Source organism: Pongo pygmaeus, chromosome 2, assembly GCF_028885625.2.
Source record: "Pongo pygmaeus isolate AG05252 chromosome 2, NHGRI_mPonPyg2-v2.0_pri, whole genome shotgun sequence".
NCBI lineage: Eukaryota > Metazoa > Chordata > Mammalia > Primates > Hominidae > Pongo > Pongo pygmaeus.
In genome coordinates this window covers 54677751-54701156 of record NC_085930.1, presented here as the reverse complement: position 1 = coordinate 54701156, position 23406 = coordinate 54677751, and the positions used below count along the sequence as shown (strand labels likewise).

Genomic DNA, 23406 nt, shown 5'->3' with positions numbered 1-23406 from the left:
ACATAATATGGTACACAATAGGTTCATTAAATGTTGGTTAAAAAAATGAGTGAATGAAAAAATAAATTAATTGGCTGGGCGCAGTGGCTCACGCCTGTAATCCTAGCACTTTGGGAGGCTGAGGCGGGCAGATAATGAGGTCAGGAGATCAAGACCATCCTGGCTAACACGGTGAAACCCCGTCTCTACTAAAAATACAAAAAATTAGCCAGGCATGGTGGTGGGCACCTGTAGTCCCAGCTACTTGGGAGGCTGAGGCAGGAGAATGGCGTGAACCCGGGACGTGGAGCTTGCAGTGAGCCGAGATCATGCCACTGCACTCCAGCCTGGGCGACAGAGCGAGACTCCGTCTCAAAAAAGAAAAAAGAAATTAATTACAGTAAAAGATCAGAGAATTGAGTTATTGATTAGCACCCAGAAAACTGAAGCTGCTGACTAATAATGACAGCTAGCACTTGTTTAACATTTCATAATTTATGAAACATTTCATTTATAGCATCTCTGTTTTATCTTCATAATTACTCTGTTATGTAAATATTATTATCATGCAAATATTCGGGAAAATATTTGGCTTTGAATGCAGAAGGAAGTAAAGAATATATTATCACAGCTCACCTATAATAAATTCCCTTGGCATTGGGAATTCTGAGTACTACTATCAGCGCCCTCCCATCAACCCTCTGGTAGAAAATACACTGAACATTGAGTCTCTAAGCTGTTTTTCTTCTGTTGAGCTCTTTATGGGTTTGCACTGGCTATCTTCCAGGGGGGTGTCACCCTAAGGCTCAGAGTGGAGAACAGGTTTCCAGGTCAATGATTAGAAATAATTATGCCCAAGTTTTCTCTTAGGCTGTGTAAAATAAGGAACACCACATCCCTCTTCTCTTCCAGGACTGGGTTCTCAGGGATAAAGAGAATGCCACTTGATTTAAGTTGCATTAATTTTCACCTACTTATCCAACTCCTCTTATTCTCTTTACTCAAGGGCAAACTCTTTGGGGGCACTACAGAGCAGGGCAGATATAGCTAAACCTAGAAGTTGTTTTAAAAGTCTTGGAGAATTTAAAATCTTTTCCAATTACCAGATAAATAAGTATCATATGAAGTAAACTAGTTTGAAAGAGGATTACCTTCCTTGCTTCCCTATATATTGTAGTGTAGAGCAGTGGATCTCCACCTTGACTGTACATTAGAATGACCTGAGATACTAAAAAAATGCCAAAGTCCCTGACTGGCCCAGAGTTTGATCTTTTTTAAGGCTCCCCAGAAAGCATCTTATTGGTTATGCAACCTTAGGCACTTTTTTCTTAAAGTTTCTGACTTCATTCAGAATCTATCTCCAAAGTTGAGGGGAAACCCTTACAATAACAGTTACCTAATAGGCCTGGTGTGAGGACTGAATGAAACAGCTTGTGTAAAGTGCCTACATGATGCTTTACATGTATCAGGTATCAATGATTATTAGTTTCCTTTGCTTCACTGCACTTACCAAGTGCAATTACCATGAGCAGTCCTGGAACTCCAAAAGCTAATGCATAGCAGTCTTCTCCAAAACACTGCACATCTCCTGAAGAAAATGGGATGGGAGGAGGAAAGTAACTCTGAGTCTTGAATATTTGATGTTTTATTCTACAAGCTCAGGTTGTTGAATAAACCTGAGCTTGTAGAATAGACATAACCACCCTCTTTCCTCCCATCACCTAATCCATAGTTCTTCTTTTGGGCCAGACAAATCAAGGCTAAAATAAATTTTCACAGATTATCAAGCTCTTATAAAAGGAGGCTATGGACAGGAGAAAGCCTTGAACAGCTTTTTGGCTGACCAGAGCAAAGCCTTATACAGGGCCCCTCAAAAAAAATCCTAACCTCTCAGCATGGGTGTGATAAATGTAGAAATCAAGCTCCCTGCATTGATGGACAGGTAGAAGACTGAGAAGTATCTGGTCCGTTCCTCTGCCTGAAACAAACAGGATAAATCATCAGTGCAATATGTCCCCTAGCTCCAGCCCCACTCCATGTTCAGATTCAGAGCTGAAGGTACATACAAAGGGAAAGATTCAGATATTGCCTCCACAATATCTGAATTTCATATTATTAATAGATATTTAAAAACATTGCTGGCTGACCCCAATCATTTACTCACCTTTCAAACTCCAGAGCAGCTTTAGCATTCTTTTCCTGCCTTTGCATAGGTTAAAAATAATCTTCCTGTCTTCAGTGCCACTACTGTGTCCTGTATATAGCTTTTCTAATGTTAATGTCTTTGCATTAAATGTCTGGGTTTTTTATTTCATGTGTGTGTTTGTGTTTTGTTTTTGTTTTTTTGTTTTTTTTGTTGTTGTTGTTGTTTTTTTGAGATGGAGTCTTACTCTGTTGCCCAGGCTGGAGTGCAGTGGTGCAATCTCAGCTCGCTGCAAACTCCGCCTCCCGGGTTCAAGCCATTCTCCTGCCTCTGCCTCCCGTGTCTGTTTTTTCAGTATGTTGTGAGTTTCTTTAGAGCAGAAATTTTATCTCACTCATTTCTGTAATCCCCAATACCTAGCACAGCATCCGACATATATTAGGGACTCGATAAATGTTTATTGACTGTATTAACTAAGTGAATGCCTGATTTAGTTAAATAATAGATTTTGTGGTAGGAGTGTGTGGTAGGAATAGTACCAGAACATAGGACAGTGGAGTCAACTGTTAATGAAGGAGAATAGTTCACCTAGTGCTTAACGGAGATTTGCCAGAGAGTCTAAAAAGAAATCATCTGGCTTAGAAGTGGCTAGTGGAAACCTGGAGGCAGATTTGTCTTACTAATTGAAATATCTTTGTGGAGCAGTTACCAAATGAAACAACTTTCAAATAAAGTTGCTGATGTTTCATTCATTATACACCGACATGCTTCATTCTGACACCCCAGATCTCTCCCTGCCACATTAGAACAACGAGTCCTTCCCCATTTTCTATTTACAGTGTGTTTTGTTTCCTCTCCTGGTTTCAATTTAAACCTTATTCCACTCATCTAAATTGTATAGCTCATCACACACAGGATCCCACTTGCCAAAAGTTGGTTCTTTCTCCAAAGTCAGCAAGCAATTATGATCTATGGACTCTTGGACAGATAAAGAGTATAAAATAACCCAAATGGTCTGAAAGGTAAGAAAAACACTGGAAGACAGGACAAGATAGCAGAGGCAGAAAGAGATAATAGGCATTATGTCAGAGTGAAAGAGGGAAGAGGAAAGAGAGAGAGAGAGAGTGGCGGGGGTTGGGGGGGAGAGAGAGAAAGAGAGAAGGGGTGGGGGAGAAAAAGAGAAACTGGAAAAAAGATAACAGTTATAGAAGAGGGAATGGATACATGAAGACAGACAAAACTGAAAACTGGAAGCAAAAGTGAGGAAGCCAGAAATGTTGACAGATCTAGAAATAGACTATTTCCTTGCCTATTTGTCACTGCTTTCTCATGAAGGCCCATTTATTTTTCACCACTGGTAATGGAAAGTATTTAGGAAGAGAGGGAATGATCAGTCAGGGAAATTCATCTATAGACATTCATTATGTTTCCTTGCAATTGGTCATTTTCCCCTTTCATGGAATCTCAAAACGAGATACTTAAATCATCTGTATACTACTCATCACCTCCCATTCCCAAAGTGCTTACCACATTTCTTCCTAAATACCTAAAGTTAGAGTAAACTTACTACTTCCAATTGTTTGAAGTTTTTCCACCCATCAAGCAAAACGCTGGCTTCTTGGAGGCTTTCACTCATTGGTCTCAGGTTTAATCGCTGACATCCTTCCAGCATCTATAAGCAGCTATAGTATTCTCCTCAATTCTTGTCCGGGCTAACTATCCCTATTTCCTTCAACCTTTCCTCATAAGACATGCCTTTAGTTCATCTACCACCCTGGTCTCTTTCCTTTGAAACTGTTTCAGTTTTCCTCACTATTAATGGCCAGTATCCAGCATTGAATACAACTGCTCAGATAAGATTTGACCAGTAGATTACTTCAATCTTGGCAAATGGCTACCTGCCAGATACCCCCGTTAATGTTGGCTCTATATTCTTGAAAATACAAAATAACAGGATTCTTACATGTTTTTCTTCAAACTGGTCTCCACCAAAAGCTGCCACACAGGGTTTGATGCCTCCTGTCCCCAAAGCTATTAGACTCAGGCCGATCAATGATAGGACTCTGAAATGGAGAGGTGAGAATGCCAACCATGTTGATACTAAATGCACCTGTAGAGATGGACTACAGAGCTGCAGAGGGGAAAAAATGTGTACAAGGGCAAAGATCCCCTTCACATTTCTACCCCATGGGTACTTTCCATTTGCCTTTATTCCTAGGAGGTATTCATGGGCACTTACCCTATTTATGATCTTTCAGCCTCTGCAAGAAAGTATGCATTATGTTGGAAGATTTCATCCCTGGTAGTTCCATTTACCCCTTATGAGCATCCGATAGAAACAGATACTGAAGGAACTCCAAAGCTAACACATTGGTTCCCAATCTTGTTTTGGTCAAAGGAGTACTTCAATAGAAAGACCTTTTAATGACCTGATCTCACATATCCTTACCAAAATTTAAAAAAAAAGTTCAAATTCATCATAATTAATAGCAACAGTGTCAAAGATTTTTGACGGGACACCAATAAGAAAGTAATATTTATTAAATATCAAGGCCAGATGCAGAGGCTACGTCTGTAATCCCAGCACTTTGGGAAGCCGAAGCAGGTGGATCACCTGAGGTCAGGAGTTCAAGACCAGCCTGGCCAACATGGTAAAACCCCATCTTTACTAAAAATACACACATTAGCCGGGCATGGTGGCAGCCACCTGTAATCCCAGTGACTCGGGAGGCTGAGGTGGGAGAATCACTTGAACCCAGGAGGCAAAGGTTTCAGTGAGCCGAAATCACACCACTGCACTCCAGCCTGGCCAACAGAGCAAGACTCTGTCTAAAAACAAACAAACAAACAAACAAAATTTCTAACTCATAGGATAAACACATGTACACAGGCACACAGGCACATTATAATATGAATACATATAAACTGCTTTGTGAACAGCTGTAATACTCTCTTCTGACTGAATAGACAGACATCAGAATTTATCAAATGCCTCTGATCCCATAAACATCAATAGCAACTGAAATATATGGAACTACACATAAATGTAAATATTCGAAGCTTTGAGTATGACTTCTACAATTAATTATAAGGAAACATTATAGAGTTTTTTTTAACCCTGGTAAAGTATAGATGCATGGATGAATAAAAAGGTGAGGGAATATGTAGGGTATGAAGGTTTTGATTATTTTCAAGCATATGAAGAGGATACTAACTAGGCATTCTACAAGTCCCAAAAACAGATGAGCTCAGATAAAGTAGGAAAGAGTTCAACTGGTCATAAGACGGTTTTTCTTAACCAGTTTTGTAGTAAAACTGTAGATTGAAAATAAAGGGACATCTCTGGTAAGAAAACAGAAAATCATTTGTAACGAATGTCTGAGAAAAGTAGTTTAGTTGATTCCATGATTTTACTCACGTGTGTACCACTTGTCCTCCTAGTATTGGTAAGGCACCCAAGGACTTGATCACATGGCCAAGCACATACACCAAGGAGAGATAGATAATTGTCCTGTTGAGAGAGCTAAATCAGTCAGTCTAAAACCAGAATTGAGAGACTTGAATAATACAGACTTAGGGTTCATACTGTTCTCAGTGTGGGGATAAATGGAGGAGGAGGAGGAGGAGGGAGGAGGAAAGAATTATCTGAGAAATCCAAATAGAGACAATAATGGTGAATGAAGTGAACAGACTAGGAAAAAGGAGTGGAATTCTTCACTCTTTAGTGTTAGAGGTAATAGACATTCCGTTCAAGTTCCCTTTCTATACTCACCTTCCCCTTTGCCTCTACCCACTCACTCCACACATACACAGAGAAACCCTACTTTGTACAGACATGACAAGAACAAGGTGGATTTGTAGCAAAAGTGACAATGCTTTAAATTGGGAGAACCAGTAGAAGAGGATATTTGGACCTTAGGTGTTTTTCTCAAGGAATATCTTCTGCTGTAGAGAGCACGAAGGGTCAAGGAAGAACTCCAAGTAAACAGGAGTGGCTAACCCAAACGACTTCCTCAAAACTCAAGAAGCACTGGGAGGTAAAAAGCTCTCGGGTTCAGCCTAGGTAACTTGGACTCTTGGATTAATTGTAATCCTCACCACAGTTTCCTCAGGGACAAGTTAACAAGGGTAAGAAAGGAGCCAGGGACTTAGAATAGACTGTCCAGTGACAAAAATCATGCAGTTGGAAGGAACATCCTGTTGTATTGTTTTCTCAAAGAACTTGAACAGCAAATAGAAAGTAGAAGAATAAGGAACTCCAGTAAGAACATATAGAGAGATTCACACATTGAAATATGGCACACTACAACATATATTCCTGATGTGTACTACCACACCAGCATTCCCACATATAAGTAGAATGTTAGCATTATAATGAACCTTGGAAATTACACAGTTTACACCTGCAGTTTTTAAGGTGTTATATGCTAATGTGGAATACAGAGAATAGAATGGAATAAAGACAGCAAAGAGAGGCCAGAGATGTCAGAACTCTCAGGATGTGGATTTCTCATTCTAAGTGCCTAATCCTTGGGTAAGCTTTCTAGGGAAGAGAACTTAAAGTGTATGGCGGGTAGGGGACAAGAAGTTAGGTGACTAGGCCGGGCACGGTGGCTCACGCTTGTAATCCCAGCACTTTGGGGGGCCAAGGCGGGTAGATCACGAGGTCAGGAGATCGAGACCATCCTGACCAACATGGTGAAACCCTGTGTCTACCAAAAATACAAAAATTAGCTGGGCGTGGTGACATGCACCTATAATCCCAGCTAGCGGGGAGGCTGAGGCAGGAGAATCGCTTGAACCAGGGAGTCAGAGGTTGCAGTGAGCCGAGAGATGGTGCCACTGCACTCCAGACTGGTGACAGAGCAAGACTCTGTCTCAAAAAAAAAGAAGAAGTTAGGTGACTAATCTAGGACTAATAAACATCAGGGGAGGGGACAAGCTTTCCCAAAAGATCTTGTAGCATCTTCTAGAGAAAGGTTCTCTTTGTTGTAATAAAAAGAATAAATAGAAAGGGAATAAAAAGGATCAGAAAAAAAAATGCTAGCTATCATGAACCCCAAACAGATGATCTATGTTAGATCATCATAGAGGAAAAAAAAAAGGAGTTTGAGCTGGAGTGATATAGTCTGGGTAGTAAAATCAATATCCAATTGATGGACTAAATCAGGGGTGTCCAATCTTCTGGCTTCCCTGGGTCACATTGGAAGATATATTGTCTTGGGCCACACATAAAATACACCAACACTAACAATAATTGGTGAGCTAAAAAAAAAAATCTAATAATGTTTTAAGAAAGTTTATAAATTTGTATTGGGCCACATTCAAAGCTGTCCTGGGCTACATGTGGCCTGCAGGCTGCAGGTTGGACAAGCTTGGACTAAATGAATGAGAGAAGTGTAAGTGGTTTAGGAGGAAAATAGGCAACTTATAGATTAAAAAAACAACAAAAAAACAAAAACAACAAACAAACAAAAACCTTATAGGAAATAGTTAAATATGAAGGCTATAAGAGAGGAAACTAATGGCAGGAAACTAATAGGAGGAGCAAGAAGTCAAGAGACCTGAAAATTCTGCATTTGAAATGAGATATTAGGGTCATTGTAATCCCAACCATAGGACACAAAAATGCTTTAGGTTGACTTCACTAATCCTTCAATTTTACAAATCAAGAAACTGAAATCCAGACAGGTCAAATGACATTTCTAAACAGTGACTTTTGGGCCAGTTGCAGTGGTTCACCCCTGTAATCCCAGAACTTTGGGAGGCTGAGGTGGACAGATCACTTCAGGTCAGGAGTTCAAGACCAGCCTGGCCAACATGGTGAAACCCCACCTCCACTAAAAATACAAAAATTTGCCAGGCATGGTGGTGCATGCCTGTAATCCCAGCTACTTGGGAGGCTGAGATAGGAGGATCACTTTAAAGCAGGAGGTGGAGGTTGCAGTGAGCCGAGATCTCACAACACTACACTCCAGCCTGGGAGACAGAGCGAGACTCCATCTCAAAGAAATAAAAAATAAATAAATAAATAAAAATAAAAATAAATAAATGAACAGTGACTTTTTTTTTATTGTAGAGATGGGGTCTTGCTATGTTGACCAGGCTGGTCCCAAACTCCTGGCCTCAAGCAATCATCCTGCCTCAGCCTCCCAAAGTGCTGGGATTACAGGCATGAGCCGCTACACCTGGCCCCAAAGTGACATTTTAATTAGTATTAGGGTTAGGTGTAGAGCTTCTATATTTAACCCATAATCCAGCATTCCTTTGGTTTTATCATGAATAAGTTAATGTGGAAAAAGGAAATGGAAGAGAAAGAAGTAATACATTTTATTTCACCATAAGAATATAAAAAGCCACAGCCATTCTTAATAGGTGCTTAGGAACTAAGAAGAGGTATATACAGAGGCTGAGAGTGTGTAGTGATGGCAGAGGAAGAGACCTTGCATGAAGAAAAGAAGGTCAGTTCTGATCAGACAAAAAAGAGGAGAGAGAAAGGACATACTATACAGACCCACTCAGAGAAAGAGAAAAGAGAAGTGTGGAGAGGACATTCAAAAGCATAATAACTCCAAGATGGCTGAATAGGAACAGCTCCGGTCTGTAGCTCCTAGCATGGTTGATGCAGAAGATGGTGATTTCTGCATTTCCTGCTAAGGTACCTGGCTCATTTCACTGGGACTGGTTGGACAGTGGGTGCAGCCCACAGAGGGTGAGCTGAAGCAGGGTGGAGCATCGCCTCACCCCGGAAGCACAAGCGGTCGGGGGATTTCCCTTTCCTAGCCAAGGGAAGCCATGACAGACTGTACCTGGAAAATCACGACACTCCCACCCAAATACTGTGGTTTTCCAAAGGTCTTAGCAAACGGAACACCAGGAGATTATATCCTGCGCCTGGCTCGGTGGGTCCCATGCCCATGGAGCTTTGCTCACTGTTAGCGCAGCAGTCTGAGATCAACCCACGAGGCAGCAGCCTAGCGGGGTGGGGGGGGCATCTGCCATTGCTGAGGCTTGAGTAGGTAAACAAAGCAGCTGGGGAAGCTTGAACTGGGCCGAGCCCACTGCAGCTCTGCAAGTCCTGCTGCCTCTGTAGACCCCACCTCTGGGGTCAGGGCATAGCAGAACAAAAGGCAGCAGAAACTTCTGCAGACTTAAATGTCCCTGTCTGACAGCTCTGAAGAGAGCACTGGTTCTCCCAGCAGGGTTTTTGAGCTCTGAGAACAGACAGACTGCCTCCTCAAGTGGGTCCCTGAAGCCTGTGTAGCCTAACTGGGAGACACCTCTCAGTAGGGACCGACTGACACTTCATACAGGCGGGTGTCCCTCTGGGACGAAGTTTCCAGAGGAAGGATCAGGCAGCAATATTTGCTGTTCTGCAACATTTGCTGTTCTGCAACATTTGCTGTTCTGCAGCCTCCGCTGGTGATACCCAGGCAAACAGGGTCTGGAGTAGACCTCTAGCAAACTCCAACAGACCTGCAGCTGAGGGACCTGACTGTTAGAAGGAAAACTAACAAATAGGAAGAAATAGCATCAACATCAACAGAAAGGACATCCACACCAAAACCCCATCTGTAGGTCACCAGCATCAAAGACCAAAGGTAGATAAAAACCACAAAGATGGGGAGAAACCAGAGCAAAAAAGCTGAAAATTCTAAAACCAGAGCGCCTCTTCTCCTCCAAAGGATTGCAGCTCCTTGCCAGCAACAGAACAAAGCTGGACGGAGAATGACTTTGATGAGCTGAAAGAAGTAGGCTTCAGAAGGTCGGTAATAACAAACTTCTTCAAGCTAAAGGAGAATGTTCGAACCCATTACAAGGAAGCTAAAAACCTTGAAAAAAGATTAGATGAATGGCTAACTAGAATAAACACTGTAGAGAAGACCTTAAATGACCTGATGGAGATGAAAACCATGGCACGAGAACTATGTGATGCATGCACAAGCTTCAATAGCTGACTCAATCAAGTGGAAGAAAGGGTATCAGTGATGGTAGATCAAATTAATGAAATAAAGCAAGAAGAGAAGTTTAGAGAAAAAAGAATAAAAAGAAATGAACAAAGCCTCAAAGAAATATAGGACTATGTGAAAAGACCAAATCTACACTTGATTGGTGTACCTGAAACTGACAGGGAGAATGGAACCAAGTTGGAAAACACTCTTCAAGATATTATCCAGGAGAACTTCCCCAACCTAGCAAGGCAGGCCAACATTCAAATTCAGAGAATACCACAAAGATACTCCTCGAGAAGGGCAACCCCGAGACACATAATTGTCAGATTCACCAATGTTGAAATGAAGGAAAAAATGTTAAGGGCAGCCAGAGAGAAAGGTCGGGTTATCCACAAAGGGAAGCCCATCAGACTAACAGTGGATCTCTCGGCAGAAACTCTACAAGCCAGAAGACAGTGGGGGGCAATATTCAACATTCTCAAAGAAAAGAATTTTCAACCCAGAACTTCATATCCAGCCAAATTAAGCTTCATAAGTGAAGGAGAAATAAAATCATTTACAGACAAGCAAATGCTGAGAGATTTTGTCACCACCAGGCCTGCCTTATAAGAGCTCCTGAAGGAAGCACTAAACATGGAAAGGAACAACCAGTACCCGCCACTGCAAAAAATGCCAAATTGTAAAGACCATCAATGCTAGAAAGAAACTGCATCAACTAACGGGCAAAATAACCAGCTAACATCATAATGACAGGATCAAATTCACACATAACAATATTAACCTTAAATGTAAATGGGCTGAATGCCCCAATTAAAAGACACAGAGTGACAAATTGGATAAAGAGTCAAGACCCATCAGTGTGCTATATTCAGGAGACACATCTCACGTGCAGAGACATACATACGCTCAAAATAAAGGGATAGGGGAAGATCTACCAAATCTACCAAGTAAATGGAGAGCAAAAAAAAAGCAGGGGTTGCAATCCTAGTCTCTGATAAAACAGACTTTAAACCAACAAAGATCAAAAGAGACAAGGAAGGCCATTACATAATGGTAAAGGGATCAATTCAACAAGAAGACCTAGCTATCCTAAATATATATGCACCCAGTACAGGAGCACCCAGATTCATAAAGCAAGTCCTTAGAGACCTACAAAGAGACCTAGACTCCCAAACAATAATAATGGAAGAACTTAACACCCCACTGTCAATATCAGACAGAACAACGAGACAGAAGGTTAACAAGGATATCCAGGACATGAACTCAGCTCTGCACCAAGTGGACCTAATAAACATCTACAGAACTCCCCACCCCAAATCAACAGAATATACATTCTTCTCAGCACCACATCACACTTATTCCAAAATTGACCACATAGTTGGAAGTAAAGCACTCCTCAGCAAATTAAAAAAAAAAAAAGAAATCACAACAAACTGTCTCTCAGAACACAGTGCAATCAAATTAGAACTCAGGATTAAGAAACTCACTCAAAACGCGCAACTACGTGGAAACTGAACAACCTGCTCCTGAATGACTACTGGGTACATAACAAAATGAAGGCAGAAATAAAGATGTCCTTTGAAACCAATGAGAACAAAGACACAATGTACCAGAATCTCTGGGACACATTTAAAGCAGTGTGTAGAGGGAAACTTATAGCACTAAATGCCCACAAGAGAAAGCAGAAAAGATCTAAAATCGACACCCTAACGTCACCATTAAAAGAACTAGAGAAGCAAGAGCAAACAAATTCAAAAGCTAGCAGAAGGCAAGAAATAACTAAGATCAGAGCAGAACTGAAGGAGATAGAGACACAAAAAACCCTTCAAAAAATCAATGAATCCAGGAGCTGGTTTTTTGAAAAGATCAACAAAATTGATAGACCACTAGCAAGACTAATAAAGAAGAAAAGAGAGAGGAATCAAATAGATACAATAAAAAATGATAAAGGGGATATCACCACCAATCCCACAGTAATACAAACTACCATCAGAGAATACTGTAAACACCTCTACGCAAATAAACTAGAAAATCTAGAAGAAATGGATAAATTCCTGGACACATATACCCTCCCAAGACCAAACCAGAAAGAAGTTGAATCTCTGACTAGATCAGTAACAGGTTCTGAAATTGAGGCAATAATTAATAGCCTACCAACCAAAAAAAGGTCAGGACCAGATGGATTCACAGCTAAATTCTACCAGAGGTAGAAAGAGGGGCTGGTACCATTCCTTCTGAAACTATTCCAATCAGTAGAAAAAGAGGGACTCCTCCCTAACTCATTTTATGAGGCCAGCGTCATCCTGATACGAAAGGCTGGTAGAGACAACAAAGAAAGAGAATTTTAGACCAGTATCCCTGGTGAACACCGATGTGAAAATCCTCAATAAAAACTGGCAAACTGAATCCAGCAGCACATCAAAAAGCTTATCCACCATGATCAAGTCGGCTTCATCCCTGGGATGCAAGGCTGGTTCAACATACACCAATCAATAAACATAATCCAGCATATGAACACAATGAACAACAAAAACCACCTGATTATCTCAATAGATGCAGAAAAGGCCTTTGACAAAATTCAACAGCCCTTCATGCTAAAAACTCTCAATAAACTAGGTATTGATGGAACATATCTCAAAATAATAAGAGATATTTATGACAAACCCACAGCCAATATCATACTGAATGGGCAAAAACTGGAAGCATTCCCTTTGAAAACTGGCACAAGACAGGGATGCCCTCTTTCACCACTCCTATTCAACATAGTGTTGGAAGTTCTGGCCAGCGCAATCAGGCGGAAGAAAGAAATAAAGAGTATTCAATTAGGAAAAGAGGAAGTCAGATTGTCCCTGTTTGCAGATGACATGATTATATATTTAGAAAACCCCACTGTCTCAGCCCAAAATCTCCTTAAGCTGATAAGCAACTTCAGCAAAGTCTCAGGATACAAAATCAATGTGAAAAAAATCACAAGCATTCCTATACACCAATAATGGACAGAGAGCCAAATCATGAGTGAACTCCCATTCACAATTGCTACAAAGAGAATAAAATACCTAGGAATCCAACTTATAAGGGATGTGAAGGACCTCTTCAAGGAGAACTACAAACCATTGCTCAACGAAATAAAAGAGGATACAAACAAATGGAAGAAAATTCCATGCTCACGGATAGGAAGAGTCAATATTGTGAAAATGGCCATACTGCCCAAGGTAATTTATAGATTAAATGGCCATCCCCATCAAGCTACCAATGACTTTCTTCACAGAAGTGGAAAAAACTACTTTGAAGTTCATATGGACACAAAAATAGCCCACATTGCCAAGACAATCCTAAGCAAAAAGAACAAAGCTGGAGGTGTCATGCTACCTGACTTCAAACAATACTACAAGGCGACAGTAACCAAAACAGCATGGTACTGGTACCAAAACACATATATAGACCAATGGAACAGAACAGAGGCCTCAGAAATAACACCACACATCTACAACCATCTGATCTTTGACAAACCTGACAAAAACTGGCAATGGGGAAAGGATTCCCTATTTAATAAATGGTGCTGGGAAAACTGGCTAGCCATATGTAGAAAGCTGAAACTGGATCCCTTCCTTACACCTTATACAAAAATTAATTCAAGATGGATTAAAGACTTAAATGTTAGACCTAAAACCATAAAAACCCTAGAAGAAAACCTAGGCAATACCATTCAGGACATAGGCATGGGCAAAGACTTCATGACTAAAACACCAAAAGCAACGGCAACAAAAGCCAAAATAGACCAATGGGATCTAATTAAATTAAAGAGCTTCTGCACAGCAAAAGAAACTACCATCAGAGTGAACAGGCAACCTACAGAATGGGAGAAAATTTTTGCAATCTACCCATCTGACAAAGGGCTAATATCTAGAATCTACAAAGAACTTAAACAAATTTACAAGAAAAAAACAAACAACCCCATCAACAAGTGGGCAAAGGATATGAACAGACACTTATCAAAAGAAGACATTTCTGCAGCCAACAGACACATGAAAAAATGCTCATCATCACTGGCCATCAAAGAAATGCAAATCAAAACCACCATGAGATACCATCTCACACCAGTTAGAATGTCAGTCATTAAAAAGGCAGGAGACAGCAGATGCTGGAGAGGATGTGGAGAAATAGGAACACTTACACTGTTGGTGGGACTGTAAACTAGTTCAACCATTGTGGAAGACAGGGATCTAGAACTAGAAATACCATTTGACCCAGTCATCCCATTACTGGGTATATACCCAAAGGATTATAAATCATGCTGCTATAAAGACACATGCATACGTATGTTTATTGCAGCACTATTCACAATAGCAAAACCATGCAACCAAGCCAAATGTCCATCAATGATAGACTGGATTAAGAAAATGTGGCACATATACACCATGGAATACTATGCAATCATAAAAAATGATGAGTTCATGTCCTTTGCAGGGACGTGGATGAAGCTAGAAACCATCATGCTGAGCAAACTATCACAAGGACAGAAAACCAAACACCGCATGTTCTCACTCATAGGTGGGAATTGAACAATGAGAAGACTTGGACACAGGGGGGGAACATCACACACGGGGGCCTGTCATGGAGTGGGGGGCTGGTGGAGGGATAGCATTAGGAGAAATACCTAATGTAAATGGCGAGTTCATGGGTGCAACAAACCAACATGGCACATGTATACCTATGTAACAAACCTGCATGTTGTGCACGTGTACCCTAGAACTTAAAGTATAATAAAAAATAAAAATTAAAATTAAATTAAAATAAAAAACCATAATAAACACGTTTAAGACAGTGGTTCTAAGTGATTGCCCAGGTCAAAAATCAAAACTGATGAGCCTGGGTAATAGGATATAAAATCTAGGAACTATGACTAAAAATGTTTTCCTTTCTTAAAACCAACTTGACACTACAAATAGCATCCTTGAGAAACCAATATGCATGTTTAATAATTTTTGTTTTCCCACTGCGTACCTATTGATTAGTCTTTCCTGTGTGTAGCTCTGAAGGAAGCCTCACTTCTTTCCTGGCATAGGGAGTTCCTTAAACAAGAGTCAGGGACTCTGAATGCCCATTTCCTCTTAACTTATCTATTAATCTGGGATAGCAAACAGAGGAAAGATTTTTAATAGAAGTTGTTTACTAACTTCAGGAAATTGACCCTTCAAGGTTTGAACAATCTTTCTAATGTCATAGAAGGCTTTTCACCCTCAAAGTAACACAGATTAAAAGTAAACACACACCACACACACACACACACAAACACATACTCAGGCAGAGAAACATGAGAGGTGGGGAAGAACTTAACGGTTTGAAACAAAAATCTATCCATTTTCCTCTAGCAAATGAAGAAAATAGGCTACAGGTTCAAATTAGAAAAGATAGTAAAGAAACAGTCTTGTCTTTTTTCTGATTTTCCAACTTAAGGAAGGGTAGTTTTAAATACTTATTCCCTTTTGTTGCTGTTATCATCAGTATATGTTACACACACATGCACACACACACACACACACACAAACATGACTACAGGAGAACAAGTTATCCACATTTTCTCAAACTACTCCCTTTGTGAAAGAGATACCAATCACCCCCAAGTTTTCTTATTTAAAAAGCAACCAAAATACCCACAATAAAATAAAAGTAACCTTCATGCCTATCTACATGTATCTGCAGTCATGTGGCTACATTTGAGGGTCTGAGGGTGAATAAATTTATGAATTTGAAGATTTACTGTGGGCCTGCTACGTGCTAGGCACTATTCTACATGCTCTTGGATAAAAATATAAATCACAGCCAGGCACAGTGGCTCACACTTGTAATCCCAGCAATCTGGGAGACAGAGGTGGGTGGACCACTTGAGGTCAACAGTTCCAGACCAGCCTGGCCAACATGGTGAAATCTCATCTCTACTAAAAATACAAAAATTAGCTGGGTATGGTGGTACATGCGTATAATCCCAGCTACTCAGGAGGCTGAGGCAGGAGAATCGCTTGGACCTGGGAGGCAGAGGTTGCAGCGAGCCGAGATTGCATCACTGCACTCCAGCCTGGGCAACAGAGCGAGACTTTGTCTCAACAACAAAAAATATGTATATTATATATATACTTATATATTATACATATTATATACCTTCATATAATATATAAATGACTGGGGTGGGTGGGGAAAAATATATATAAATGACTTTGTCCTCTAAGTGTTTGAAAGAAGATATCAGATTCATATATAAATAATTAAATAACTATAATAAGATAGAGTTTAGTAAATGTCATATAAGGGTGAGAAAACAAAGAACTCAGAAAACACTAAATTACTTCCGGCTATAGTAAAAGATGAGGGGGCAGAGAATACTCCATAGCATAGGTGGTATTTGAGTGAGCCTTACAGGGTTTGGACATGAAAGGGTGGGGAAGAAGGGGTTTCCATGAAGCAAAAACAATGCAAACAGACATGAAAAAGAGATGTCATTGGATATGATTACAGAAATATTAGTATTACATTTTCCTCTAGTGGCCATTCTTGAAAGGAGATAAGTATGACAATAAGCACAGAAAAGTCAGTTGGAGTGAGATTAGTAGACAGTGATTTAATAGTCATCAGAAATTGCTGAGCAGAGTAGTAATATGATCAGGATTTCTTTTAGGAAAATTAATTTGGCAGTATCCTATATGCTCAATTGTAGGAAAAAGACATGGGAAGCAGTAAAAACATTTTAGATGTCCATTTTAATATCTCAATTTAAAGACATTGAGACAATGAAGACCAAAACTGGGTGATGGCAACTAATGCAGTGGCTGTTGTGCTGAAAAGGGATAAATGTGAGAGAGATTGTGGCAAACAGAATTGGTAGAATTTGATAACTGATTGAATGTGGGAATGTAGAGAAGCCAGAAGAAAGAACAGATTTGAGGAGGTGAATGCCAATATGTAATTCACTGGAATTTGAGGAGCCATCTGCATATAGCTAATATCAACACCACAGAATTTGCTAAGGAAGAATCTAGACAAAGAGAAGATGGTAAAAGTTATAACCTGGGAAAATGCTTACACTCAGGAAAGAGTGAAGTAAACAAGAGGCAAAAGAGAAGCCAGATAAATAAGAAAAGATATAAGAGGATGAGAGTGAGAAAAATATACTGTAGAGAAGGCCAGGGAGTTTCACAGAAATGATAAACAGACTGAAATGTTAATAACAAGTTCAAAATGAGTAAGAATTTACAAAAGACCACTGGAATTTGTTAATGAAGAAATACTTACCAGTGATCTTAGGGAGTAATTTCAGAAGGAAAAAAGATAATTTATAGTATATCTTATTGTACTACAATATGATCTGTATTAAAGCTATTTGAATATGAACAATATGAATTAGGTAGTATGTGTAATTCACCTCTTCATCCTCCATGGTTCCTTGGACAAACAGAAGGTGCTCAATAAACATTTATTGAATTAAATTGGGTCAAATCAAATTAAGTTGAATTGGATTATATTGCATTACATTATATTACTCTACCATAAGAACTGATAATGAAGAGTGAGAAAGGCAACACATACAGAGGATTATTTTTATAATATGGGGTTAACGGTAATAAGAGAAAAATGATAGGAACAGAGAGTCAAGATGAGTTTTGTTCATTTAAAGCTATTAAAGATTTGCTCCTGCTTCTAGTCGAAGGAAAAGACTCTGGTTCTCTGGGAGAATTTGAAGGCAAGAGAGAGGAATAGTGAGGGTACAGAGACCCTAGGGAGAGTGAGCTAGGTGATGGTGATACATACATAAAAACTGATCAAGGTGTACAGTTAAGGCTTTTGAATTTGTGTACTTTATGTAAGTTATAACCCAATAAAAATAAATTAAAAACAATAATAAATACATCAAGAAGGATTGATTTGAGAGCACAGGTGGAGGTTGTTAAATTTTCTCTGAACAATTCTCTGAATTAATATTTCTCTAAATTGTTTCTCTGAAACGATTGCTCACCAAATCCTGTAACTGTACTTCTTCAATCTTAAAGGAAGTTATTTTTTAAATAAACAAAAGTGGTATGTCATGTATATGAATCTTTATTCTACAACTGAATAAATAGATTATGGCTTGCACTTTTTATTCTGCAAGTAGTGCCAATCTCCTATCTAGATAAACTTGGTGACTACTACTACAAATGTAGCAAACGTAGATCTCAGCTACTCACCCACCATTCCTCTTCCAAGTCAAGGAACCGTTCAGTACTGTGTTACGTCTATAGGTATATATTAGGTGCTGATTAAACACTTTTAGAATAATGAATATATATTGGCCAAAGTAAGCTATAAACCACTGTTTACTAAAGAGAATTCCTTGGAACACTAGGTCCACAAAATATCCAGAAAAAATAGTCCATAGTCAAACTAGTTTGGGAAACACTACATACTACAACCTTCTGTGGAGATTTTATAGTTCATATTAGCATATTTAAGGCTATAAGAAGTCATGCAGTAAGGGAACACTTTTAGCTTTGCTCAGCCTAACAGTTTCCAAACCTGTTTGAACACAAGAGCTTTATTTTCCCACATAACTCATTATGTTTTATAGTTTTGAACAGAATGCCCTTTGAGAAATGCTCATTTAGACAAATCCATGGATGACAGGTCCATAGAAAATAATTGGGCAGTGGATATCCACGATCCATTTCTAAGCTTATCCGTTTAATGTTATAGGGGACAATTATAGCATTATACCATGTTATATCTCTTGGTGCTATGTTCACGGACTTAAAAGATACTGAACTGAATGAACCAATAGTCTAACTCATGAAAATATTAGATTCATAAGAAGGAAACTACAAAAGACGTTAGAGAAGAGAAATAGATGGTAAAAGAGCTGAAAAGAGACACTCATAAGAAGATCCTAAAGGAGGTGGGATAACTCAATCTGGAGAAGAGATGGAGAAAGTATCAAATAACTACATAAAAGCATCTAAAATTCGATTTTTTTTTTTTTTTTGAGACAGAGTCTTCTTCTGTTGCCCAGGCTGGAGTGCAGTGGCATGATCTTGGCTGACTGCAACCTCTGCCTCCCAGATTCAACCAATTATCCTGCCTCAGCCTCCCAAGTAGCTGGGATTACAGGTGCCCGCCACCATGCTTGGCTAATTTTTGTATTTTTAGTAGAGACGGGGTTTCGCCATGTTAGCCAGGCTAGTCTCAAACTCCTGACCTCAGGCAATCTGCCCGCCTCAGCCTCCCAAAGTGCTGGGATTACAGGCGTGAGCCACCGCACCTGGCTAAAATTAGAAATTTGCTGGTGGATAGTGCTCTCTATCTCCAACAAGATCAGAGCAAGATTTAATATTAAATTACGGAATGGAAGGTTAAAATTAGTTTCAAGGAACAAAAGATACCGCAACTGAAGAGGATGTAAACACATTGGAAAAACTGATAATGAAAAGAATAGCCTTTCCTTGTTGCCACAGAGATTCTTTTTTTTTTCATTTCCCACACTACACAGATGTACAGAGATTCTTATTTTTCACGTGTGACAGAGGTATGTTCTTACTCAGAAGCAAGAGGCTAGAAGTGATAGCCTTCTGCACAACCTGTGAAACTCGTAGGGATGTGACCTCCCATCTTCCTTACTTGAATTTTCCCAACCACGAGTCAGCAATGGCTGCTCCCAGGATGGGAGTAAAATAACAGAGGCTGCTGAAGGCATGGTATATAGATGTGGAGGTATCTTCATTCCAGTGCAGGAAATACAGGAAATACAGGATCAGCACAGCTGTAGTGGGAAAAAAAAGGAGGCGTGGGGAGACAAAACAAGATAGATGCATTAAAGTGACTTATGGAAAAAAATATTTAATCTCTGGTCTTTATAATGTGATTTTGGCCTTCAGCACTCCCATCAGTGACATGACTGAGAAGTGACTGCCAGGCAGTAGAAGCAGGGCCCCATGGGATTTGTGGGAGTGAATGGGACTATGTTGAATGTACAAATATAATACTCCTCCCTTCAGTCTATGCACACCCCTAGCATCATTTAGGCCAACCATGAACATAACATGGTGCTTCCAATATCCCTTCCCTCTCTTCTCCTTCCCAGCAACAAGATGATAAGAGCTCTTATCTGAATTCCATTCTTCATACCTGCTCCTCAGGTATGAGCTCTTAGCCAAGAACTGTTAGCTCATACCTGAGGAAAAGGTATGAAAAATGTAACTCAGATAATGAGAGCTTTCCCACTTTTTTTTTTTTTTAAGAGATGAGTTCTTGCTATGTTGCCCAGACTGGAATGCAGTGGCCATTCACTGGCACAATTACAGGTGCCCGATAACCTTGAACTCCTGGGCCCAAGCAATCCTCCTGCTTCAGCCTCCCAAGTAGTTGGGGCTACAGGCACATGCCATCATGTCCAGCTCCACCCACTTACCCATTCTCAAAGTCTGTGTTCTGGTTTGTCTCAGGCCTTTCTGATCTTGGCCTATATATTAGGTGAAATCCTATGAGAGATTTATTGGAAGTCTTGGCCAAAGTAAAGGACCAATTTGGACCAAGGCAGAAAGAGTGGACTCGGGAAATAAGTGCATATAAAGAGACCAGGCTGTCACAAACATGGGGTGAGGGTGGGTGGAGGAGAGTAGGTAGGACTCTTGGACACAAAATTACCTTTCATTCCATAATAGGAAAAGCGCTCGCAGAATTCATTCACCACAATGAAGGCAATGCTCAGTGGATAGTTGGAGCCACAGATTGTCTATTCAACAAGAAGGCAATGATTCAAGCATGAGCTGTTTTTCCCTGTTTCAACAATTAGATTTCTTCAAAACTGAAAAATTCATTTATTTCAAATCGTCATGGTAGGTAGTAGAGCAATGGTCTCTACTCTTCATGACACACCTATTAGGTAACACTAAAAGTGCTTACATTACTGATTTAGAAATAATAGAAGCTAATCTGAATATTATTTTGTTTCTTGTTTATTTTACATGGACTTGCTCAAATATTCCTTGGACCTGCTCATCTTCCCACAACTACTAAATGAAAAGCCTAGGGCTCTGGGGCAGAAGAATGGTGATATTTACTTCCTAGGAACAGAATAAAGAGGTAGCCTATGGAATACCTGATATCCAAGCAGTGAGATTCAGATGTCAGTCTCTGCTTAGCTCCACTGTGGGGACTGACCCCTCTTGTCCCCAGCTGTTCTGTTTGCCATGCTGGGAGGAATCCTGGCAATATGATAGCTTCTACTTCAGAGGCTGCTGGAGCCAGGCACAGAGCCCAACATGGAGGGCAGAGATTCCTAAGGGTAAGCTAATTGATCACATTGACTTTAGGCAGAGTTCTTAAATCCTGTAAAATTAAATGCCTACTCTTCCTACTAAAGAGATTCTATAACATTTTCATGATAATCCTACTGGACATTAAAAGAATTATGCTTTTCATGTAATATATCAGTCAGAATATAAGGAATGTTATGTTTTATTTTAATTCCCTATCTATTACAATAGACCAACTAACATGAGAGGAGACATAGAGGTATCTGTCCTCAGTACAGTCAAATCTTGTAAGATTTATATTGCCTCATTTCATGAGAAGTATATACATCTTTGCAAGTAGCCCTAAATTCTTTGGGACCAGAAGAGATATCATTAACTAAAAAAATAGGCAAAATAATAAAGTAATGTATTATTCTTTTAACCCTAGGGATATATATAAATGATCCTCCTAAATATTAATATATTTTAATGTTTTATAATAACTTGTTTGAAACAGACAATGAACTGGGCTTCTTACCTTCGCAGCTCACAGCTTGAGAATTATGCAATCTGGAGTTTAGCTGACACACTGTTAGCTAGTTAGGCAACACCGCCACTGGCTGTGTTAACATACTGATACTGGCATTGTCACTACACCTGTCTCAAATCCTCTGTTCTGTTATTCCAAAGAAATGAGAATAACATCACCTTTTGGCCCACAGTAAGAACTCAGTAAATATTGGCTATCATTACTACATCCTCCCCACTTACAGAATTTTAATGTAAGAATTGACTGAGATGATGAGTTTAGAAGTGCTTTAGCGAGTATATAAATGCAAAACATTACTATTCTCTGTTTCTGTGTCCTATCTCTCACAGTAAACTGGGAACACATAGTAACAGAAATTGGATCTATTCTGAAACTTCCATTGGTGTTCAGCAGAAGACTCTGCACACAGGGAGAACTAAGGGCAGAGTTTTTATATTGGTAAAGAAAGAACAATCACACACAGTTCTCTAGACAAGAATGCTTGCCAAGTTTCCCTGGACATTCAAATTGCTTTTTTCCCCCCAGGGAAACAGAATATGCAATGAAATTCAGCAAGTCCCTGGATCCCAACTGAAGAACTTTGACTACCTCTTCCTGCTGCTTTATGTAAAGGAAGCTTCTGTTTAGATTTGGTTTCAGGTGAATTCTAAATCCAAGAGAGAATCATTTTAATACCCTAATACAGCTCAGCTGGAAGCTCCGGAGCCCAAGGAAGAGAGCCAAAAGAGGGAGGCCATTCCTCTCAGAGGCAGGATTGAATCTAAGGACTCACCGGAGATGGCTTCTTTGGAGGGCTAGGCGGTCGAGGTGGTACCTCTTCAATGGAGACAGGTGAAAAAAGAGTTTCCTTGGACTCATTTTTCTGGAAAGGATTCATGGCTGGCTCCTTACTCTCTCTCTCTCCTCAAGCATTTGGCTTTAGTAGGCAGTTAGGACAGCTGCCAGCCTACTCTGAAAAGGAGGACTGGGAGGGGGAGCCGGTGGCTTCAGCAACTGAGTTTAACTCTGTGGGTGTCAGCTTCAATAGCTTCCTGATCCAGAGCAAAGCAGGAAGCTATAGTTAAAAAGAATGTGTAAAAGTACAGCACAGCAAAGTGAAAACATGCCAAAGATAGAATGAAACAATGCTAGAGAACTGATTAGAAAATCTATGTTTAAGAAAGATTATCTTAGCAAAGGAGTAGAAGATAGTTAAGAACACAACACCTCGAGCACAGATTGAAAAACTGATTCCAAGGTCAGGCGCGGTGGTTCACGCATATAATCCTAGCACTTTGGAAGGCCCAGGCAGGCGGATCATTTTAGGTCAGGAATTCAAGACTAGCCTGGCCAACATGGTGAAACCCTGTCTCTACTAAAAATACAAAAAAAAAAAAAAATTAGCTGGGTGTGGTGGCGGGCACCTATAATCCCAGCTACTCAGGAGGCTAAGGCAGAAGAATCACTTGAACCCGGGAGGCGGAGGTTGCGGTGAGCTGAGATTGCACCATTGCACTCCAGCCTGGGCAACAAGAGCGAAATTCC

At 40.0% G+C, this 23406-nt stretch overlaps 1 protein-coding gene across 3 annotated transcripts in view; it reads right to left on the bottom strand.

Annotated features, from left to right (window-relative positions):
• Nucleotides 1-23406, bottom strand: part of SLC15A2 (solute carrier family 15 member 2) — a 50572-nt gene extending 27166 nt beyond the window's left edge. The window contains exons 1-8 of one of the 3 annotated variants that reach the window (XM_054481088.2): nucleotides 22655-22677; nucleotides 21197-21387; nucleotides 20743-20830; nucleotides 19717-19858; nucleotides 5541-5633; nucleotides 4086-4185; nucleotides 1867-1957; nucleotides 1490-1567 (exon numbers count right to left, since the gene is read on the bottom strand). In XM_054481088.2, coding sequence (XP_054337063.1) covers nucleotides 1490-1567; nucleotides 1867-1957; nucleotides 4086-4185; nucleotides 5541-5633; nucleotides 19717-19858; nucleotides 20743-20749 — 511 coding nt within the window. In that variant the 5' untranslated portion in view covers nucleotides 20750-20830; nucleotides 21197-21387; nucleotides 22655-22677. Of the gene's footprint in view, nucleotides 1-1489; nucleotides 1568-1866; nucleotides 1958-4085; nucleotides 4186-5540; nucleotides 5634-19716; nucleotides 19859-20742; nucleotides 20831-21196; nucleotides 21388-22654 lie in introns of all 3 variants that reach the window. The other 2 variants (XM_054481086.2, XM_054481087.2) reach the window with 2 other exon arrangements.